Source organism: Wyeomyia smithii, chromosome 2 (genome assembly GCF_029784165.1).
Source record: "Wyeomyia smithii strain HCP4-BCI-WySm-NY-G18 chromosome 2, ASM2978416v1, whole genome shotgun sequence".
Lineage (NCBI taxonomy): Eukaryota > Metazoa > Arthropoda > Insecta > Diptera > Culicidae > Wyeomyia > Wyeomyia smithii.
This window is the reverse complement of record NC_073695.1, coordinates 69,097,182-69,121,462: the sequence shown is the minus strand read 5'-3', so window position 1 is coordinate 69,121,462 and position 24,281 is coordinate 69,097,182. Positions and strand designations below refer to the sequence as shown.

Genomic DNA, 24,281 nt, shown 5'->3' with positions numbered 1-24,281 from the left:
ATCTTTTCTTATAAACTATCATAAATAATGACAAAAAAATTGTCAAGGAATGGTTTTTAGGAAACTAACTCAATTTTTATTTAAAAATATTTAAAAAGGATTGTGTTTCAGAAACAAGAAAAATTCGAATAATGAAAATAGATTGCAAATCAAATACTTAGTAATGTCGTAACGTCAAGAAAATGATCCTGAAAAATTGAGTTTTAAAAAGACAAAATTAAAAAAAAACGCAATAAAATTAAATAATTCCTAATTCGGAATAAAGTTGCTAAATGTTTGCCAAATAGGAATATTTTTTAAGTTTAAAGTCGGTAAATCCGCGAAAATGGTAAAGTTAACTGATTTTTTCTTGCCGATAAATTACATTATAAACGTTGAATGGACGGCCGAGTCAATCGTGTTGCATTGGATCAAAATTGCGAACTCGCAATTTCCGAAAAATATCTAAGAATCAGAGAAAAGTAACTGATTCAAAGAATATTCAATCCTAAGTCTTTAAAAACACGCAATTTGAATCCGATTCAAGTTCCGCAGTTCTAACCACGCTGTCTTCTACTTTCCCAAATTTTTATGGTGGCTTATCAGCAGATCACTAGACGGGCTGGTGAATTCGTACCAGTTCCTCTCCCGTGGTCGCGGAAATGAACCCAGCGGTAATCTTTACGTGTTCGAAGCCATACTATTTATGTTTGTTTAATATTATCATCTCGGGCGAATCGCGGAGTTACGCGACCCTGCACGGGTGACAATTTACACGTTGTCTAGTGACGTGAGCGAAAACATTAAACAAATACCGCTGGGCGGCGTCACGTATGTTTGAGAAGGCGATTTTATCGGATCTAATGAATAAACACAACGACGAACTGTCGTGCTTTGGTATGTTTACCCTGAATCATCTACTCTGGCACTCGATTGGATTGGACGTTTATGAGAGCTGTTCAGCCGGGTTCAATTGATCAAAATTCAATCCAGAGTCACTGGGCATCGCGAAAGCCACACGAATTGTTTGTCTTTCTCCGCTCGCTGTGACGTATGATAACTGATTAGTCTAGACTCGTGATTTGCACAGCGTACGCCGGGTTTGTTTATAGATAGCGGCAAATTTTTCGGGCGTGACTAAAGTCTCAATTACTTTGCCTGATAACCGAGTTTCTTCCTATGGGTACACGATCTTCCACCTAGCGACGTCAACTGTCAATGCGACAATTGTGAAATTGCTCTCTTTCACCTAGCTTATACTGCGAAGAAGCTCCGCGTCGGCATTTTTTCGCGTTCCTCTACCGGATGTAGCAGTGCATTTCGATTGTCAGTCTGTCACTCGGATTGTATAGATAACCCAAACTGAAAAATGAAGGATGAGTATCAAATTCAAATCATGCGGTCCATCTCTACAGGTAAGCGTTTTTTTTGAATCAGGTCAATTGGGGTTTTTGCTGTCATTAGGTGACAATCCCGAATTCGTTCATCGACGCTAAATGATACTCGAATGGTGCAAAACGGATCGATAGCGATAGCGATTAAATTATACAATCAATCACTGATATCATCAATTGATTGGGATTTAAATTGCGCGAATTAGATGATAACTTTTATGTTTATTATCATCGCTGCAGTTGCAGTTGCAGTGACTGATTGTGTTTCGACATAGTTTATGCTCCTTTCTTCTTTAAAACCTATGTAACAATGAGAGATTCTCTCCTCTATCACTCTGTTTCGTTAAATACAGCGTCATTATAAAATTTATCAACGATTTCTTGTCACAAATCGAAAGATTATAATATTACATAGCTCACTATGCAAATAGAATAATCAAGAATGTTCAAATTAAATTGTTAATCGAGTGAGAAAGTTAAAAAGGTCTCTCGATGTTAGGTACATGGATCCTTTAAAAAGTTACGCGAGTTTTCTTTACCTAGTGTTTGTTTGACCTTAAAATAAAAAAATTGGAAATTGGTCTTGGGACAGAAAAATTGCCATATTAGACCTCCCGTCCTCCCTCATGGACAACTGTGGGCTTTGAAAAAATATCACTGTCATGTCACTGTGGAATGAGTGTTTTGTGGAATGGAGGGTTTTCGGTGAAGCTAGCGTTGGTTACAAATGTTGTGAACAGAATTTTGTTTCGTTAGTTTTCGCAAATCAGTCAATGGTCTTTTTACATGACCAAATCCATCGAGATAAATCTATCGAGTAATATAGCTATATAAATCTAGTAAGTTTACAAGTTGTTGTTCGCTGCTCGCACTGCTCCATGAGTAGCAGTCACTATGTATTAGTCGATGCAGAATATTTCCAAAAACCGAAAAAGCCACATTTTAAAATTTCAAATTCATCCCAAATACAGCTGTCAACGACTCCTAAAAACAATATATCTGTAGAATTTTTGTTATAAGCCTATGTATTTGTTTGGCATATTTCCATTTTTTGGAAAAAAAATCGTTTCCACGTGGATAGTATCATTTATTGGACTTCTAGGGAAAAGAGAAAAAAATATTACATCAGTCGTCGAAATTCGCGCCATCCATGACCATAACACACCACCTGGTTTACTTTTGTGGTTAGTTCGTTCCACCCTTGGTTTTTTGTCCGCAGCTGTAGATTCCATACAAAACCATTAGTTTCCATTTAGCAAATTTATCAGCTACAACAAATTTGAACTTGGCGGGGTCATCACCCCGCGCTGTAGCAAGTCAAGATTTCGTCCCGGGAAGCTATCCACAGTCTATCTTCACGTATGTTTCGCCGTCTATAAGCAAGCATGCTTTGTTCCTTGTCAGAACCTTCTCGTAGAGCGCGTGTTTTAGTCACTAGGTTTTGCTTAACCGTTCTGTTGGGTTGTCTACAGGCATAGAATGAACGGTAGACACCTGGTAGACGGATTCTTCGGACAGTACTATTGTTAACACCGATATCCCGATCCGAGAGTCTTGGGTTTACCTTGATTGCTCTCAATAGTTTCCAGTTCTGCTGCCAATCGTATGTTTCACTACAACGCTTACTCTGATTCTTCCGAATCACAGTCACCAGTCCGAGAATGCTTTTCCTCAGATTTGCATAACATAGAATCGGCTGCATTACATAGTCTAATCAACAATTGAAAAACCTTGGATCATAGAAATTATGTTTAGTATGTAGAAAACATAGTAAACGTTTAAAAAAAACGGTTCGCCATGGTAACTATATTTTGAACAAGTAGTTGTAATGAATTATAAAGCTTGTGTCTTTCCGGCCTTAGCTTTATTTATAACTAATAGGCTTGAATTCTTTCATTATGTTTCTTATTTTTGCTGTTCTGATCCCTCACCGATCAGGTGATCAAAAAAGAAAGTCAATGAAAACAACATGGGACGAGTATGCGTAAAACAATAGTTCTCTATCCTACTCACGCGCATGTACGATTCCGAGCGATGCTCGGTTGCCATGATAGCGGTACTTCCAAAACATGAAATAGTTCTCATAAACAAAACCAATTACTTTCTAATCCGGCTGTTATTAGAGTGCATTTGAGGTGAAAAATGTCCTTATTTAAAGTATCTAACTGGTGGAAAACACAATGTCCCGATCTGGAACCAAACTACGATTCATTTTCCTTGCACTGCGCGCGGTTGTGCATCCAGGAAGGCGAAAAGGACAGTATTCTAGTCGGCTCACATTCAGGATACTTTTCTATATACCAACCATCCTACCGAGCCTCGAACGAGGGGGAACTGGATGACGACGAACAGTTTGAGAATGTTTTTCAACATTCGGATGTAGTGTTGGAAACTCGATTACCCCTGCCAGTCATCGGAATAACGGACGGAAAGTTTACTACGTGTGTTTTATGTTTCCCCATCAGGCGGAATAACGTGGTGAAGTAATTTTCAACTGATTGTAGGGTCGCGAAAACCGAAGGTCGACAGCATATAGCGATTTTGCATCCGCTAAAGGTTTGCATATACAATACACTAACGATCGGTGGAATTGCTGATCACGGTACAGTTATTTAAAAAGTATGATTCAAACGGTTAAAAAAACATTTCTTATTTTCAGGCGACCACACGAAGCTCCAGCTTCTATACGAGCATAATTTGACCAAATCGGCATTTTCTTTCTGCCGGGGAAACTTCGGTGGTGTAAAAGGACGTGACTTTCTATGCGTTCAGCATCTTGACGGTTCGCTTAGGTTCTTCGAACAGGACGGAATAAGCTACGAGTGCAGCTTTCCAGGCGAAAGGAACATCCCGTCGCCCATACACTATGCCGCACGGATCGATTGTTTCGTCACGGTTTCCCCGAGCTGGGAGCTGGAGTGCTACCGTTACCAGGACCTATCCGAAACGAACGAATCTCTGCGAAGGCACGAACCCATTTGGTCGTTATGTATCGGCGAGTACGCAATGGATTTTAATGTACATCAAATATCCAAGTTGGTAGTTAGACACAGTCCAGGATGTTAAGTGTTTTGAAATGTTATTTTTTCAGTGTGGAATCCGTGATAGTAGTCATGGGAGAGAATAACCTCATTTGCGTAACCGATACAGGTAAAGTTCGCTTCATAAAAAAACTCGATTACTCTCCCGTTTGCCTTTACTCTTTCGTGATCGGATGGTATTGGGGTAAGTCATATTGCAGGACAGATTCCACACTTTATGATGCATAAATTGTCAACAGAACCGGATGCCCGTCTTATGATAGCGCTAGTGTCCGAGAGTGGATCGTTGCTGCTTTACGAGGAGAGTCAAATTGTGTGGTCTGCTGAGCTTCCCGAAATACCTGTTGCATTAGGACGGGCCAATGTGTCAAGTTTACCCGGAGCTCTAGTGACACTTGGTAACACCGGTTCCCTGGATGTAGGATATCTTGGCTCAGAGCCGCATCTTTTCAAAGTTCCTCCTATAAAGCTGGCTCCTTTTGAAGTACAAAAATGCCAAACAGAATTAATGGAATTGGAAAATGAAATACGGTCCGGGGTGGATTTCAGTGATACCGATGTGATTAATGCGGCAGCTGAACGCGAAGTAACTTTAAATATTCTGCTGGATTCAAAGCTTGAAAAATGTATTTACCCAACACAAATTGTGCTCGAACAATCGGCAATCTGCATGTGTCAACTGGAGGTTACAGCCAAACCACATATTAATTTAGAGTTGCTGCAAATATGTGTCATCGTAGATCCTGCCCTTAAATGTCATAAAGAAACGTTCATGTTTCGTGACGTACAGCCTGACAGTCTCCTCAAGTTGAGTACAGCGATCCACCCGTACGAACCTGTGATGCCTGCCACTTTGAAGGTGCAAATTTCATGCTCCTATACGAATAAGCAAAGCATTAGCCGTATTATACAGCGTTCAACTATACTGCCGCTAGAACTGTTTGTGAAAACTGTACCAGCTTCGAAAGAAGCGCTCCACAAAGTAACATTGAGCCTGCATAACACCAGCGATGGCCTGAGTACTCTTTTTCCCGAGTTTATCAGCACAGGAAGTACGCACGCGTTGGGATTACAGTCGCTGGTTACCGGAAGTAAGGTTACAGTTGTGGCCGCTAAAAACACCAGTCGTTTCAGGTATTATGATTTTAAATCGTTGTTTTTTGCATACAACATATTTAGCTACAAATTGAAGGAAACTACTTAGATTTTTTACTAATTCGCCAAAAATAAACTTGAGGAACCAAAAAATATTATGTTTTGGTTCCTCAAGTCAAAAAATAATTTTTTTTTTGTTTTGTATTAAATTTATTTCAATACTGTCGTGCCGGGCTTCCTCTGAATTTTTTCAACTTTATGTAATTGTAACTCCCATTACAACACAGGTGCACTCCGAAAACTCAAACCGAAAAAAATGAAAGATTATAGCTTGTTGAGAGGAAATTCTTTTATTCAATTTATTGGCAACCCTGTTTCAAATATTATTTGGCAACTTTGTATTAAAACACACATACACTCATACCTTGAAAATAAATTCATTCTTTGTTAAGAATTCGTAATAACCAGACGCGTTTTTAATCGAATCAAATTAAAATACAGTCCACGCTTCGAAAGAAGGTACATTTTTGGTCCTTCTATAGCCGGATCTCGTGAGAAGTACTGGAGAACACAAAGTGAAGTGTTATTCCACGAAAATTCGTATTGAATGGTGAAATAGAGCATTCTCCAAAGCTGTTGGTGCAATGCAGTGACGCGCTACACAAATTGCAAATGGCCGTCACTCGTATCGAAAAAGTTAAGGATTAAGGAATGTTTTCAACGCCGCCAAAAACGAAACCGAAATCAGTCAGTGAACAAAAATCGGAACAACAACAGAAACAGGAATTATTGAAAATGGAAGAACAGCTACGAACTCTGACTCATCAGAGAGGGGCAGTAAAGAGCAAGTTAACTCGTGTAAGAAAAGCCTTACAACACAGTGACGCCATTCCAAATCCTAATATTGGTAATGTGCATTATCTTCGATTGCATCTTAAAACAGTTGAACAGGCTTACGTTGAGTATAATGAACTACAGAATCAAGTTTATGTCCTACCCCTCCCCGAAGAGCGACGAGTTGACCAGGAAGAAAAGTATATTGAATTTGAATCTATATACACCGATTTGGCGATCCGCCTAAACACGATGATTGAAGAAGTCACGAAGGAAACCCAAGCTGCGAAGAGAGAGGTGGCTATCCCTTTAGCGGCACCTAATGCTCCGACAGTTGGAACAGCATTACCTTTTCTTCAACCACTTCATGCGCCTTTACCGACATTTGACGGTTCATACGAACGATGGTTTTCGTTTGAATCCATGTTTACGACCATCATGAATCGATACACACATGAAACACCAGCGATAAAACTTTATCATTTGCGAAACTCTCTCGTGGGATCGGCTGCGGGGATAATCGACCAAGACATCGTAAATAACAACGACTATGATGCTGCCTAGGAGTTCCTGACAAACAGATATGAAGATAAGCGGATAATAATAGATAAACACATCGATTCTTTGTTTAATTTACCGAAGATAAACAAAGAGAGTTCGGCGGAAATTATTGGACGTTTGCAATAAAAATGTGGAGGCGCTGAAGAATTTGAATCTTCTGGTCGAGGGACTTGGAGAACAAATGCTCGTCAACATGATTTCTTCGCGGATGGACAAAACAACGAGAGTTAGCTGGGAGACACGACAAAAGGCTGGTGTGCTGCCAAGTTATGCGGATACAATGGCGTTTTTGCAAAGCAATGCAGAATTACGGAAAAAATAGAAACGAACAGCAAAGTGGAAATTACTAAACCGAAAGCAGTAGGACGATCTAATACATTGTTGAATACCAATGCACAGAAAAGTGAAACGAAATTCGATCTTAAGTGCCCGGTTTGCAACAATAGCCATGAAATTTGGAAGTGCGAAAATTACAAGAAAATAAATGTGAGTGAAAAATACAATATATTGAAAAGGTCAGGCTGCTGCTTTAATTGCTTGCAAAGGGGCCACAGAACAAAAGGTTGTTCGTCGACAAACAATTGTAAAGAGTGTGGCAAGCGGCATCACACTTTGCTTCAGTGACAAAGGCTTCAACCAGTCTGCAGAACCGAATGACGTCCGAGTTCATGCTACAACCAGTGAGAACACCGATACACCTAAAAAGAAAACGAATTCCAGTAGTCAAACTGATGCACATCGCAACGGAACAGCAACTTCTTTATGTGTTAGTGTGGGCACACAAAATAAACAAATGTTGCTATCAACAGCCGTAGTAAAGGTTCGTGGACTGAGTACTGCCGCATATCCATGCAGAGTATTCTAGACTCGGCATCCCAGATACATTTTATGACGGAGCGATTTGCGAACCTGATCGCTCAAGAGAAAGATCCAGTAGATTATGTAGTCAGCGGTCTCAACGGAGCCAACACAAGACTTCGGCGAATGGTTCGAACTACCATCGAGTCATATGTCGGAAATTTTACTTCCGAACTAGAATTTCTCGTAGCACCTCGGATCACAGGTGATATGCCGTCAAAATCGTTTGATATTTCAGAATGGCAAATACCGCCAGATGTTCAATTAGCTGATCCGAAGTTTAACAAGCGCGGACGTATCGACATGCTCATCGGTGCTGAGCTTTTCTGGGGGTTAATAAAAGGCGATCGGATTCAGTTAGGATCTTGTTTACCAGTTCTTACAAATACTGAATTCGGTTGGGTCGCTGGCGGTGTTATTACCACGAACGCACCGATCATTGCACGAACCTTTTGTCAAACGAGCAACGAAGAATTGAGCGAACTTTTACGAAGTTTCTACAAACTGGAAGTTTGCGATGAGAATAATCACACGAACAAAACTGACGAATATTGTTTAGAGCACTTCCAACGAACGCATCAACGTAATCACGAAGGAAGATATTTTGTGCGACATCCTTTTAACGATAGGAAAAGTGATTTAGGTGGCTCTCGGCAAATGGCCACACGAAGATTTTTCTCCTTAGAACGACGATTGGACAGCGCACCGGATGTTAAAAAACAGTACTCCGCGTTTATTCAAGAATATATTGGGCTCGGACATATGCGAGCGATTGTAATTGACGAAAACGAACTGGATACAGGTTATTATATACCACACCACTATGTGGTTAGACTTCCGAGTACGACAGCAAAGCTACGAGTCGTTTTCGACGGATCGGCCGCGACATCTACAGGAGTGGCAATTAATGATGTTTCAATACCTGGACCAACCGTGCAGAATGATTTAACTTCAATTCTACTCAAATTGAGAGGCTTTCCGTACGTGTTCACGGTGGACATTCCAAAAATGTTAAGACAGGTTGGAGTTCTTCCCCCAGATAGTGCCTATCAGCGGATTGTATGGCGCTATGATCGGAAGGAGCCGCTGATGGTTTACGAACTTTTGACTGTAACGTATGGTTTAGCTTCATCTCCATTTCAAGCGACGATGGCATTACGTCAGGCTGCAGAAGATTATAAACACGAGTTCCCTCAGGCGTCGAAGGTAATTCAAAAGAGCACGTACATGGCCGACATAATTGCGGGGGCCCATAGCATACAAGAAGCCCGCGCACTCCAGCAGGAAATCAGCAGTTTACTAACGAAGGCCTGCTTCGGCGCACACAAGTGGTGTGCAAACAACTTGGAAATACTACAGCAAGTTGAAGAGGAACGGCGTGGCATTAACTTTAACATAAGCGATGATAACTCCAACATTATCAAAACGTTAGGAGTCGCCTGGAATCCGTTTGATGATTGGTTTTCATTTTCGGTTACAGCCGAAGCATCTGAAGCTAAAACTAAAAGAAAGATCGTTAGTGAAGTTGCAAAAATTTACGATTTGTTAGGCTTGGTCGGACCGATTATCACGGCAGCGAAATTAATTCTTCGAGAAGTGAGTATGTTACCACTGGAATGGGACGATTTAGTTCCACAGAACATTGTTAATAAATGGCAATGCTTTCGCGATGAATTGATTTGTTTGAATGAGCTACGAGTGCCACGATGGATTTCTTCGGGCGACATTATTGTAATACAACTACACGGATTCTCCGATGCCTCGGACGTCGCGTATGGGGCGTGCATTTATTCTCGAATTGTTCACAAATCCGGAGCCGTCACTTTGCATTTAATTTGCAGTAAGTCACGAATTCTTCCGAAGAAAACCGGTAAATGCAAACCAATCACTACTCCGCGTGCAGAACTACTTGCTGCTGTGTTGCTGTCAAGACTGGTTGAAAAAACGGTTGCTGCGATGGAAATTGAATTTGAGTCTGTCAATCTTTGGTCGGACTCTCAGGTTGTGCTTTGTTGGATTGGGAAACCGCATGAAAGGCTGCAGTTGTATGTCTCAAATAGAGTTCGCGAAATACAGTGTATTACTGGTTCCTCTGCGTGGCACTACATCCCGACAAGTGAAAATCCAGCCGATATTATTTCACGTGGTGAAACCCCTCGTCGACTTTAACGAAATCAATTGTGGTGGTTTGGGCCACCTATGTTAAAAACACTTACGTTTAAAGGAGTGCCTGTAGCTCTAATAGCAGATGAATATTTACCAGAACTGAAAGGAGGTGTTGTGCTCGCTTTAACTACTATGAAGCGACTAAACATTTTCGATCGCGTGAGTGATTATAATAAGATGATTCGAATCATGGCTTATGTGTTTCGGTTCGCGAAGTACATGATATACAGAAGACAAACGCTTGTCAAGGGAGATCTGACCTCGTTTGAATTAAATTCCGCGCTACTTTTAACAGTGAGATACGTTCAGATGGAATCTTTTGAACCTGAGTTGAATGCAATGAAGCAGAGTGGCAAACAAAGGCACCGTCTCAGTGGCCTGAAACCGTTTATTGATCCTCAGGATGGACTTTTGCGGGTTGGAGGGAGGATTACAAACGCTCCAATTTCATATGACAGCAAACATCAGATGTTGCTACCGGCGAAGCACCTGTTCACAGAAGCTCTGGTGAGAGCTCTCCATCGATCAAACCTACATATTGGACAGAAGGGTTTACTCGCCATTGTTCGTCAGCGTTTTTGGCCTTTGCGTGTAAAGTCTACCATACGAAAGGTTATCGGAAGTTGCTTAACCTGTTTTCGAGCTAATCCCATGAAAGCATCTCAGCTAATGGGCGACCTACCGTTATATCGCGTCCAGCCGGCACCTACCTTTTCCTATACCGGCGTGGATTATGGATTAACCGTTGGTAACGAAAGCTTATGTAAGTTTATTTGTTTGTATGTCAACGCGGGCAATTCATGTTGAACTCGTATCTGATTTGACCACAGAGGCGTTTTTGGCTGCTCTCCGACGATTCACGAGCCGTCGGGGATTGCCGTGTAAAATGATTTCGGATAACGCAACCAATTTTGTTGGTGCGCAGAATCAGATGGAAGATTTGGCGCGCCTATTCGAAAATCAACAGCAAGCTAAGAAAATTAGCGAGTATTGCCAAAGTCACGGAATAAATTGGTCATTCATACCACCACGAAGTCCCCACTTCGGTGGGATTTGGGAGGCAGGAGTAAAGCAGGTGAAACACCACTTAACTAGAATAGTGGGAGGCTGTTTGTTGTCTTACGAAGAACTGTACACTACGTTAACTCAAATTGAAGCTGTTTCAAACTCGCGGACTTTGGCGCCGTGTTCCAACGACCCGAATGATTTAACGGCGATTACTCCTGCCCATTTCTTAATTGGGCGAGAAATGCAAGCGGTGCCCGAACCTTCATATTTGCATTTGAAGCAATCTACATTGTCACGGTGGCAACTTGTTCAAACAATGTTCCAACACTTTTGGAAAAGGTGGTTATCGGAATACTTACCGGAGTTGCAAAACCGGTCGAAGTGGACGAAAGCCATTACAATTTCGGAAGGAGCTCTAGTTTTAGTAGTCGATAGAAACGCTCCACCCTTTCAGTGGCCGCTTGAAAGAGTCACAGCACTACACCCTGGGAAGGACGGAGTAACCCGTGTTGTAACTTTGAAAACGGATAAGGGCGAGTATAAGCGAGCGATAACGGAGATATGTCTACTCCCCCTAGATGGCGAGAAGGATTGAAACGGATTGCCAACGGCGGGAGGATGTTGAGAGGAAATTCTTTTATTCAATTTATTGGCAACCCTGTTTCAAATATTATTTGGCAACTTTGTATTTAAACACACATACACTCATACCTTGAAAATAAATTCATTCTTTGTTAAAAATTCGTAATAACCAGACGCGTTTTCAATCGAATCAAATTAAAATACAATCCACGCTTCGAAAGAAGGTACATAGCTATTCAACCATTCCTGTGAATTTTGGTGTCTCTAGCCATTACCGTTTTTTTTTTTCAGAGACTTAAATGTGTTTCCTCGTAAACATAACGTCAAAGCGACGCTCCCGATGAGCAATTTCTATACGACACTCACACGTAAGTTGACGTGTTTTGATAATAGCTAGGGTCACCAAAATTCAGAGGCATGGCTATATTCTTTCTTTTTTCCGAATTGAGGTTCTTAATGCACTTTTTTTTAAATTTGTCTTGCAGCGTGCGCGACGCACATGTGTCCGATTTTAACTTTGTTGCGACATTCCCTTGAACGGGTGCCTAAAACTTTCGAAACAAATCATTCACGTCGTTTAGTTTAGCCGTCGTTTTAGTCAGTTTTGTGGTTATGACGGTTTAGGTAGATGCTGGTCTCGAGGTACAATGCTGGCTCAACAAGCAAACGTTTGCGGTAAAAAAAGTGGACAAAATTACCGATTTTTCATGGGTTTACCTTTCATCGCACTGACTAAACTACTCATGCATCATCAAACATAGTAACAGCTCTATCAGTCAAACTCTAACTGTGATGGCGAAAAAAGTGAAGCTACTCCGTTCAGAAGTGTACGCGTTCAAAGAACGGTACTCCGCCGTGTCAAAAACGGACATCGTGCGGCACTCTGTGGACGCCAGGTATGCCCGTTCCGGCATCTAGGACACTATTGGACAACGATCAGAGCATCGAAAGAAAGCCCGGTTCCTGACGGCCAACGACCCTGAGCGACAAGAAGCTTTGAAGGATGCTGAAGAGGAAGACCGAGGGAAAAGTGGCTAAATCGCTGCGTGCACTTGGCCGGGAGGCTGGTGCATGCGGTAAACAGTGCGGTAAAACAGTCAACATGGACATACATGTCATGAAACGGCAGTCCCGTCCACTGGTCTTGGAGCTGCAGGCAATTGACCATCTTATTCAACCGCAGTCAATTCGATTTTCTCAGCGAATCGCGACGTGGCAATGGTAATGGACGACGAGACCTATCTCACCCTGGATGGCAACGATTAGCAGGGCATTTCGTATTTCACCTCCCCCACGAAGGAAGTGAGCACCGAGGTGAAGTTTATTTCACAGACCAAGTTCCCCAAGAAGGTGCGGCTGTGGCTGACAATCAGCGAGAAAGGGATGTCAAAGTTGCTCTTCTTTCGCTCCGGGCTGGCGGTGAACGGGGAAATTTATAGAACGAAGTGCCTGCCAGAAGTTTCGTCGTTCATCAAGAAATACCATAAGAGCGAAGACACGGTGTTCTGGCCAGATTTGGTGTCGCCCACTACTCGAAGCGATCGTTGGAGGAGGTCGAGCGGCTAAATATCGATGTGGTACCGAAGTCGGCGAATCCGCCCAACGCCCCCCAGCTGCGTCCCATCGAGAATTTCTGGGCAAACTTGAAGCGCAAGATCTATTCCAACAATTTTGTCGCGAAAACGGAGAAGGAATTAATAAAAAAAAACGAAGAAAGAGCTTAAACATGCCTGCACGCATGTTTTCGGCCGCCATGGCGAATGTTCCAGTTAACTGCCGGAAGGCCGCACGCAAGGACGTAAATTTTTTTGCAAGGAAGCTAACTTTGGAAATTTATCCAACTCAATTATCTGTCTTAATTTTTTTTTTCATCACCATCTGAAAAAAGTCTATTTTTTTACCGCAAGCGTTAGTCATTATACGATTGAATCCCGGTTCGAAAGAGACTGTTAGTATAGGATGGTAGCGCTAGCCCCGCAAAGTCTGTGTCCAATAAACAGAAATATCAAGTTTCGACAGCAAAATGTTAGTACCTAGACTTCTCTTTGAAATTAGGGATAACACTCTATCAAAAACCCAAAAGCTTGTCATAATGTTTCATAATAGTGAATGAATTCGCTGCTATAAACCTTTCAATCGATTCATCTATCCTAGGGTACAATCCGAAGACCTTCTCGCAATACCCCTGATCGTTACGAGTATAGCGGAAAGGATAAATACTACCAACAAGGACTTCAGCAAACGGATGCTATCAGTATCATCAAATCCTCCGATTGAAGAAATTTTGGAAGCAGTTGAAAAGCATCATCAGCTAAGACGAACTTTGCAGAAATTATCGGTAAGTAAACCACGCACTGTTCAATCTTCCCAATATTATCCTGAGTTAAATCACTTCAGCATGAATTGGAAATTTGCACGGATCAGATGCGTCTTTTCGAGCGACGATTTGTCGTTAAACTCCAGGAACGTGCTCTCCGCGCTCTCGATGGGATCCTGATGCTACTGAAACAAAATCATTCCGAAATAGCTAACATTTGTAATGCAACTAAGACCATCGAGCACGAAATTAAAATGTAAGTTTTTTGTTTGATCCAAAAACAAAAAAAAAAATTATTGGATCTATTTTTTTAAGATCTCAAATTCAACTATCTGGACTGCTCAAACTACTGGAAGTTAGCTTCATCTACTCGGAAATGCCACCCAAGTATTATGATCTTATTAGCAATGTTCTGTCTGCGCCGGTGTTTGACAGTTCCCATCTAGGGTGGGAGCAAATGATGCAACCGGTAATGAAATTCCTTGCTCAAACCGGTCCATTCCGGGCGATCGAAGGAATTTCGTCGTTCGATGAAAAGTTTATTTTCGGAAACGATGAAACCTTTAGCATTGAGCAGTTTAGGAAGCAGTTTTTCGAACTGCTGTTGCGGATTAGCAAAAAACGCTCCCAAAACGGACGCGTCAGCGCAGATTTTAATGAAGATCTGGAGGACTTGGCGAAAGAAAACGGAGAGAGCTATATTAGCGAGTGGGTGAGTTGCAGTAAAACTGGTGAGCTACCGTTCTAATGAGATTTCGGATACGCCATTACCAAACTGGTCGATTGTTCTGATACTATCTCACTTTATTCGGAAGGTTATGTTAGAGTTGCGTATATGCTATATATTACAAAATGTTAATTCTGCTTCTTCATATTAACAGCATAAATAAACAGTCGTATTTCTACACAGTGGAGTTTTGCACAACACAATACTTCGATTTTTTACACGAAAAGCTACTTTTTTGTTTCACAGAAAGAAACTTTCTTTTTCGTTAGCGTTAGTTCCCAAAAGAAACCTCACGGACTGAAAAGTTGGTCAAGCAGTAAACCCTAAACAAAAGTCATGTGACCTTGTTAGTAAATTATTTCGTGAAAAAATGTGATAATTCATTGCATATCGCGAATAATACTATCAATTTTTGTTATAAATAGTGAAGAAATCGACCTGTGGAATTATTTACCTTTGCGTACTAACAGGTAAAACCCTAACTCATCGGATTTTGTTGAAACAGACGTTGAAAATGTAGGAATAGAAATTGATTTTGACGGAATGTTTGCAAATTTGGTACTTCGGCTAATTTGCAAATAAATTTCTTTCCAGGAAAAACGGGAGTGTTCGGAAATGTTCATTGGAAAATTCTTCACAACTTATCAGATGTATGGTATAAAACACACCTAACAGCTCATAAAAAAATGTACTTGATTCAAATTGAGCAAGCTGATTCGTTAACACAAATATCGTTAATAAAACAGTCTTGCTCTAATGTTCGAAATAAAAAGGATTTTTTTAACTTTAGCAAAATTAAAAGGTTTCAGTAGATCGGCTCAAACATAAGTTAAATCCAATTATAGAACGGAGAATGAATTTTCTCAGCTTACAGGAACAATACATATGAATCAGGGGCGACTCGTCCATAGGTGCAACCTGTGCAATGCACATGAGGACGTCAGGCAAAAAATGAATCTAAAATCCAAATTCATGCTCTTATTTTCTTATTTTGTAGTTTATAGTAACAATAGTAACAAAGGGAATTACTTGCTTTTATTCGCGGATAAAATTGTAGTTACTTCCCCAAACTCTGATTTCAGAACTTCTAGTTAAACAGGTAGGTTCAACAGCCACGAGTCGCCCCTGCATATGATCAAACAATGCGAATGAATTACTCGGTAATACAGACAAACGACACAGCAGTACAATACCAGAGAGCCTTTAAATCCCTACTTCCCACTTGGGGATTGTTTCTTCTTTATCATGCTCACCTGCTGCTGCACCACGGCTGATTGTTGCACCTGTTGTTGCTGCTGCTGCTGTGCTACTAGTTGCGTTTGCTGCTGTGCGGACACCACGGTTGATGTACCGTCAGCTACCGCTCCGGATACTGCCGTTATGATTTGCTGCGGTTGGGCTTGAATTTGCAACACCTGTTGCGTAGCAGTTTGCGATTGAGCTTGCTGTTGCGATTGGGCAGCGGCGACAGTTAGTTGTTGTGTTTGCTGTTGTTGCAGCTCAGAGCTGGCTGTCGCAGCAACGGCTTGTGATTGTTGAACAGTCACCGCGACCAAAGAACCACCGGAGGTTTGCAGTCGAACAGGACTAGCGTTTTGACGTTGATTCTGTTGGTTCTGAAGCGCTGTCAGTATGGCTTGTTGCTGCTGAGCGGGTGTGGCACCCGCGGCTACCTTTATTGTTCCGATGTTTTGAGTTGGTACGTGGGCTCGGATGTTACCAGCTGCAATTGCTTGTGCAGCCGAAGTAGCTGTCACTACCTGTAATTGTAAAGATGACTTAGAATGGACTCCGGTTCTTAGAACGTTTTGGTCACAAACCTGAATCGTTTGTCTTTGGTTCGCCTGTTGGGAAACAGAGACTGGGATTACCCTTCCTACGCTTGTTTTGCCTAGTACGATCTGGCCACCAGTTCCCAGAGAAGCCGGTTGTGCGTGTCTTATAACTTGCTGTATCTGTTGAACCGTCACCGTTCCTGCGGGAAGGTTCTTTGGACCTTGCACAAAAAGTTGCGTAGGTTGACCTGCTTTTCCAGCCACCTGAGTAATCTGAGTCATTTTACCACCGCTTTTTCTTTGTTGGGCTGCTATAATTTGTTGTTGAAGCTGCAGCTGCCTCACTTGGCTTTGGTTACTAATAGTTTTAATCTGTCCGGCTTTCACTTGAGATAGAGTCATTCCAGTTGCGGCGACCGTGCCACTAGAGGTTTTGACAAGCGTAGCAATCTGCTGGCTCGAAGTGCCTGCCTGTTGGACCTGCAGATTTGCTGGTGCAAAAATTTGAGCCTGTGGTATTAACTGAGGTTTATGCTGCTGACTGATGATCTGTCGCTTCACCATCAGTTGCATCTCATTCTCCGTTACCTGTCTGGTAGTAATCATCTGTTTCGTTCCCACTTGCTTGATAAACTGTGTTCGCTGCTGCCCAGGTGCAACCTGAACGGTAGCAATCGTGCCGGTTTGTGTAACAGTTCCACTTGCAGCAGCATTGCCAACAGAGGTGACCGACACTTTTTGAGCTGCCTGTTGAACTTGAACTGTCTGACCAACTGTTCCAGTTTGAATAATATTTCCCTGTATGATGGCTGGGCTGACTAACGTCGGTTGACCGGTAGCCTGTTGAAGTACCGTGGTAGTGCCTCCCTGACCGGCAGCACTAGGATGAAGAACTTTAAGTTGCTGTCGTATTGGTTGCTGTCGATAGAATTGTATTTGCGACGTGTTGATCGGTTTGCCAGCGCTAGTGACCGTGCCAACCGATATTCCTTTGGCTACAACACCGGATACTTGCTGTCCTGCCATTGATAACCGTAACTGGGCCGTTTGCAATTGTGCCTGGGTTAAACCCTGACCTAGTCCACTTACACTGACAACAGTTGGACTTTGCGATCCTGAACGTTGATGAAGAACCACTTCTTGTAGTGTGCCTGGCGGGGCGACAATCCGTTGAGCCCGTAAGGCAGACGTCGTAAGAGTGGCGACCTGGGATTGTTGAATTGGCGTGCCAGTTGTCATGACGGTGCCAACCGTAGCCAGCTGAGCTACCGATACAACCTGTGGCAGTGATTGTGTAGCCAAAGTTTGAACTATTGAATTAGAGGATTGAGTAACTGAAGGGCTGCTTTGAATAATTTGTGGAGAAGATTGATGGATTGAAACAATCTGTGGCTGAGATAATTGCACCGAATTTGCAGATATCGTTGTTACTGGAGTTGTCAAAACAACGGAAACCTGCTGCTGCGGATTATTCTGCGCCACGGCTAGTTGTTGCGTGAGGAGATTTTGATTTGCCTGACTGGCTACAATAGCCTTAACAATTTGCTGTTGGCTAGGGGTGGGACAAATGTTAACCACGGGTTGCGAGCGTCCCGCTTGAATGGACGGAGCCTGCACTAGGGTGGCTACAGTCGGAGATGTATTGGTGCCTACACCGCAAACAACGATTGTAGCCTGCTGCACCTGCCCTCCGGGTGTACCAGTAGAAACGTGTTGTGTATGCTGCTGGATTTGAATCTGTTGTGGTACTTGCTGTTGAATAACATGTGGTTGTGGCTGCGCGACCTGTTAGAACATGGAAAGGTGAGGTTAGATAAAAAGGAACAAATGCTTAGTGATGTCAAATTGAGCATACCTGTACCTGTTGAGCAACTTGTACTTGGACTTGCGCTTGTTGCTGTTGTTGCTGCTGAGCCTGCTGTTGTGCTTGTTGCTGTTGCTGCTGTTGGACAAGTTGCTCTTGTCCTTGCATCATAACAGCATTTTTCTGTTTTTCTTTTGACATCCGTTCAGCTCGCCTTGTGGCAATTTCCACTGGCGTAAGTGGTGCATCATAGTTCGTTATTCCATACTCAACCAGCACTGCCGCATGCTTGGGGTTCTTAAGCTGTGGATTTGCTATGACCTGCTTAGCTTGTGGTGCTTTTTTGCTGAATGCCAACTTAAGGTTGTCGAATTTCTGTTTCGCCAGTTTGATATACGAGTTGTTTCCGTCGCCAGTGAAAAGTTGGGCGGTACGCATGGCCCGTAATCCCTTGGACGGCGATTGCTTTAGAGGATTTTTGCTTTTCTTCTGCTTTTTGGGACTTTCCAGAAGTTTTCCTTCCTCTCGTGGGATAATAACTGCTTCGTAGCGGTAACGGCACTGTTTTGGCAAACGATAAGTTCGCGATGATTGATTTACAATATCAGCCACCAAATCCCAGTTAGGAGTGTGTCCCGGAGATACCAGCATCAAATTCAATGGGAGACCTTGAAGATTTTGTATTACATTCAGCATGGCCATATCCTCGTGGATCATCCATTCGGGCATCCCTTCCGGCTCAACGAGCTGCTTGACTGGCATGGTGGGCTTCAAACCCGCTAACGGGAAGGGTTTTATTATGCCCTTGTACCGTTGCAGTTTGTAGTCTTTGCGTAGCTTAGCAATCTGTGGAGATGGACGATCGAACAACGATCGTGGCGCGTAGTAAGTATCCTCTTTGCGAATTTTTACAGGACGACGTCCGTCTGGGTAGAAACCCGCCTCCGAGCGGCTACGTTTGTATTCCTTCTTCACGTAAACTGCGGGTAGTTGTGATTCGGGGATGATATCCCTCTCGTACAGAAAACCAAGCGAATAATCAATATAGATGTCATTGTCATCTTGGGGAGGAGTTGGAGGACACCACATCTGAGAATTAAAAATAGTTATATTGAAATGTCTTCTTCAATTTAGCCTTTCTTCATAAACTTCATCCACTTACCGGCATCTTCTCCATCGTGTTATCTGATATCCAAATCTAAAAGTAGAAGAGGAGAAAAAGAGAAAGAGACTTTGATAACTATTTTGTTAATTTTTGAAAGCAAAACTGCTCTAGCGTAGTTTTTTGATTGAAAGAAACATTATCTGATGCCGATTTGTTTTCTATGGAGCTTCTTCGCAACTGACAAGAACCGCTTCAAAAGGGCATCAGTGAAACGGAAAAATTAACAAAATAAATTATCGCCTTGCTGTTTTTCTTGGAGCTTTATGCTTTAAGTTACTAGATGTTACTTTTTACTGTGAAACGTCTTTCCACGGTAGCTTCAATTTATATCCGAGGCAGTTTGGAATGGCAAGGCGGTTTGCAAAATTCTAAATGAATAGTTTTGGTGCCAACAAGAAAAGAGACGATGCCATACGTTTAGTTGGATTAATCTAGGGAAACAAAAATCAACCTCTGCCATTGCCAAACCGAGAGCTTGCAGCCTGATCGGTATAAATTAGTGCTTGTTTTCTGTACAGCAGCAAGTGTCTATTTCTCTTTTTCTCTAAAATCGATTGATTTTTTTTTTAGTTTCTGTATGTGTTTAAGATTTGGATATCGCTGGGTATATGCACTATTTTTTTGCTTTTCTTAGAATGACACCAAAAACACACCGATATACAGACCTTTCCGCGCAGTTAATGCCAGGGATATAAAGTTTGAGCCACGCCATTTGACAGATAGACAGTTCCGAGATATAAAAATATATTATCAAATCAACCCATGATTTCAGCAAGGAATTATTTATTCTATCAATTTTTTCTTACTTCATTTGTTGCTGCAGTCCATGAAATTAAATAATGCTATTTTGTTTATCGTGCTTCAACAATATTGAGGTTCTCAATGTGATCAGTACAATCTTATAGATTGATCTTTGTTTCAACACTAAAATTAGCACGATTATTCTACTGTCTGGATTGGTGATATCCTACATAACTGACAGGAAGTATCCTTTTTTTCTTTTAGACTTTCATTCGATACAATCGTTTGAGGAACGAACGTTTTCTCCCTCTCTGCCATGCGTGAATCAAAATTGTTCGTTTTCAGATAATCAAAATTACAACAAAAGCAGATACTAACTCCATTTAACTAACAATTTCTTTTTTATTTCCGTTTCACTACAGACGAAAATAACACGTCTGAACGGGGGCGCACTAACATCTACTTGGCAGAGTAATAATTTCGATTAGAATAAATAAAACTGACAACAAAAACAGTAGTTAATGAACGAAAAGAAATATGCTACAAGTGTGGCATTACTATTTACACACTATATTAATGTACAGATTAAATAATGTTTACTGGTCATAAAACAAAACTATTTAATCCGAAATAAATAAATTACGAGTCCCTGTGCAAGGTTTCATCTCATAGCTGAATGTGTAACCACACTAGCTTGAATTTTTCCGTTCACTATTTTTCAATGCACTCTAATACGCGCGCATTTTGACTGTTTACATCATACTCATGTTTCCCCATTCTCAGCTACCGACGGACCACTTTCCACCTTAGCTGATGCACGAGTGGTTCGTATTGATTTCTCACTAGCACCTGAGTCCTCCGAGTTCTCTCCGGCTACGGTGCTGTTTTTTGCCATCTTCGAAAGCCACCCATCAAGGGTACGATTTTTGGTTGCCGGACGAGAGATTATTTTTTTCAACTTTCTAGCTTTTGGAGATGGTGTTCGTTGTGGAGTGGAGAAACCATCCAACACTTTGGCATGCTTTAGTTGTTTCACGTCAGTCACGATGATCTTCAACTCTTTCATTGTTTCACACATAGGCGAACTTACTCTGTCGATATTGCTACTAGGCGGATCATCAATTGCGGTCTTCGAAGGTTCCGAACTTGATGGTGGTACAATGGAGGCCTCACTAGTAATATTTGAACCAGCATAATTTCTTTCGGTTTCTTCAGGGCCAACTGATGAACCGTCGTGTGACTGGTTTTCATGGTTACTACCTAGTGTATGCTCTGTTGACACATTTTTTCTACTCCTGGAATTATCTCCCAACCTGGAGCGTCTTAAAACCGGCAAGATTGGACTGTCGTCTAATGTCCATAAATTGATCTTAACTGAACCACGAGATCTAGTGCGAGGGGTGCTTGCCGTATCGTCTGCCAAGTTGCTTTCGGAATGCTTGGATGAACTACTGGTAGCGGATTTAGTTACCGTTCTGCTTGGAAATACTTCGTCATAGCTTTGGCTGCCGGATTCATCGTCCATTGACGAGTAGTAATTGTTCATCTGATTTGAATCCGAATCCGGCGCGTCATTAGAATCGATCATTACATCTAAGCTGCATTCACTGTCAAATTCTTCATTAGCTTTAGCTTCCTTCCACGGTGATTCGTCGTTTTTGGAACCTTCAGCGTCAGTGTGTTTTCTGTCTTTATGATCGCAGTGGTTAGTGTTTCGTTTCGCTGGACTTTTCTTCAATCTTTTTTTGGGAGGATCATTCAATGGCTTTGTGCAGTTGTTTCTTACACTTTCCCTTCTCGATCGGATGCTGCAGTTAACTGATTGTTCTGGCTGAGTACGCATTCTTTTGTTTCTCTTACTCTTTGTTGCTTCTAACGCAACCCGCCGGTTCTTAGCCCTATCACCTCTTCGTTCCCCGCCCATCATGGCTCTTTTACGTTTACCTAGTGACCCTACATGTGAATTTTTCACCAACGCAACCCTTCGGTGTATTATTTTCTTCCCATCGCGACCAATGTTGTTATTGTTTAGCCTACTACCGCTAGAGTTATGATTATTGCTACTAAATTTATTAACCTGATTCTGGGCATCCTCGCGGGAGAACGTCAACAGATCGTTCTCTTCTGCTTCCTGTTGTCTTGCGGCTTCCTCCTCGCGCTTCAGTTGTGCCAAACGATTGGCCTCCCATTCGCGTTTCTGTTGTTCGATCTCCGCTTCAACAGCCTTGAGACGAACGGCAGTCCAGGTTCCTTCGGTGTCCTCAACGAATCGCATCGCGTACCGCTCTATAGGACTTAGCTGAAATTGACCATAAAAAAGGTACGGAAAGTTACATCAATTACTTGTTCTATACAGCCGGTTAAAAAATTAAACTGGAATAGTATCACAGAACGGAAGGTCATCTGTGATACGAAAAGTGCTCAGTGAATTTTGCAGCGCTCCCTAGGGGTGGAAAGAACGCTTTTTACACGGAAAATAAACAAAATTTATACTACTTTTATCGAAATCAATCAAACACACTGGTATAAATCTGTCGGCGAAAACACTACAGGTTAACCCTGCTAAGCATCTGTAAGGAGGAAAACACATTATTTCTAGGGGCTTGACAACTTTATTTCATGAAAAATATTTCGGTAATGGTTGATATATATATTAATATCTATCATTTATTTATCACATTAACTTCCCAACCATAGCGTATAGGACATGGTGAAACGGTTTGATCAACAAGTAGGCACGAGCGGGGAAGCGTTTTTTTATTTTGTACGGTTGAAGACGAGGCATCACCCAGCGACAGCAAATAACTTTTTCTACTTGTTAATAAATTCTTACTAACTAAGCAAATGAATATCGCAAATTCATGTGTTTCAAGTTGTGAACTGCTTCTAAAATGAATGAATATCAGTAGCAAGGTATGTAGCTTTACCAGATTTATAATTTGAATGCATCGAAATAGTATATTATAAGATGCGATGAATTTTGGTCATCGGTTGTTTTAATAAACAACTTTAGTCTTTGGCATTTTTTTTGCAATATAGCCGGTTGTACTTTTGACATACCGTTTTACTATGTTTCTATACACCAACATCACAACAACGATAATATGACTTCAAAGAGTTTTGATGTAACTAGAGGAGTGTCTGAAAATGCAACGATAAACACTTAGAAACAATGAATACAATCGAATTTTGCTCGTTGCACTAAATTCGTAGCCAAACTAGTGAAGGACTTTCACGCTTGGGTTGAGCAATCCAGGTTGCAAGATGACACCGGTTGTTTCTTTTTGTTAGGATTACTAATCACCTATTGGGTTACGCAGTGTCTTGCCCCTAGCATTCTTCAAAACAGCTGACTCAGATACCGGCATAGATGATTGTAGAGCTGTTCCTTTATTGTTTTTCAGTAATCTACTCCTTTTAACTGTGAAAATAATCAGATTATTAACACGAGTTACATAAAGTGAGAGTCGCATCTTTTGTTTCAAGTCTCTAGTTACCATCTCGTTTAGAGTCCTCTTAAAGAATATTCGTATATTACGTAACGTGAAATTTGGCAATTTTCAAAACCCCCATCAACTAAGTAACGCAAATTTGCATGGTGGTCTTATGCAGTGTAACACTTCGCTGGATACCTTTCCTCCACCTCTCCCCTGAGCGCGTTATGTATTATACAAATGTTTCCATATATGAACGAACGCTAGAGGTAAGGCACTATTGATATACAATGGTGATTCGCTTACCGGTTGCTCCTTAGTCGGGGGTTTGTTAGTTGGGCCCTCATCCATCTAAAAAGCGCTCTTATGTCAAAAGGGAACGACATTCAAATGCATGCAAGAAACCCGAAAAGTGAATAAAAAATAAAATAAATTTTTACTACTCGTACTTGAGTTTATTTGTCATTGATTGTTGGTGGTTACCTTTGATTACTCGAAAAAAATGACATTGATTACTTCGGAGTATTCTCAGGTTACGACGCATTTCGAAACCCCTTGAAACGAACCTCTTGGGATCCTTTTTAGTGTTCTGTAAGGTTGTCACTTTCGGTTGTCAGCAAAGATACCAGATTTGTCAGCAAAACGATGATTTGTTTTGATTCGCAGGTATGTGCGGTTTTTTTCAATCTCCATCCCGCATAATCAATAACCATAAACGGATGATAATCCATATGGTTTAACGATACCCCATACAGTCGAAACTATATCGCGAACTAGTTGTTAGGCACGTTTTATGGTTA

General features: G+C 41.6%; 2 protein-coding genes across 6 annotated transcripts in view; one reads left to right on the top strand and one right to left on the bottom strand.

The window, feature by feature from the left end:
- The first annotated feature begins 1,291 nt into the window (after positions 1-1,291).
- LOC129726015 (protein PTHB1) lies at positions 1,292-14,741 on the top strand. 4 transcript variants are annotated; one of them, XM_055682541.1, is made up of 9 exons: positions 1,310-1,394; positions 3,532-3,814; positions 3,878-3,975; positions 4,033-4,408; positions 4,465-4,598; positions 4,654-5,548; positions 13,673-13,856; positions 13,916-14,091; positions 14,151-14,741. In XM_055682541.1, exons 1-9 carry the CDS (start codon positions 1,349-1,351, stop codon positions 14,581-14,583), a joined length of 2,625 nt encoding a protein of 874 aa, XP_055538516.1. In that variant the 5' UTR covers positions 1,310-1,348; the 3' UTR covers positions 14,584-14,741. The 4 variants fall into 4 exon arrangements, with proteins under 4 accessions (XP_055538519.1, XP_055538516.1, XP_055538518.1 ...); XM_055682543.1 differs by having other exon boundaries at positions 1,329-1,394; positions 3,497-3,814; XM_055682542.1 differs by lacking the exon at positions 1,310-1,394 and having other exon boundaries at positions 3,429-3,814.
- Positions 14,619-24,281, bottom strand: part of LOC129726014 (helicase domino) — a 28,164-nt gene continuing 18,501 nt past the window's right edge. For both annotated transcript variants that reach the window (XM_055682539.1, XM_055682540.1), the window contains 5 exons: positions 22,125-22,346; positions 19,304-19,339; positions 18,193-19,230; positions 16,383-18,122; positions 14,619-16,322 (listed from right to left, as the gene is read on the bottom strand). In XM_055682539.1, coding sequence (XP_055538514.1) covers positions 15,774-16,322; positions 16,383-18,122; positions 18,193-19,230; positions 19,304-19,339; positions 22,125-22,346 — 3,585 coding nt within the window. In that variant the 3' untranslated portion in view covers positions 14,619-15,773. The remainder of the gene's footprint in view (positions 16,323-16,382; positions 18,123-18,192; positions 19,231-19,303; positions 19,340-22,124; positions 22,347-24,281) is intronic.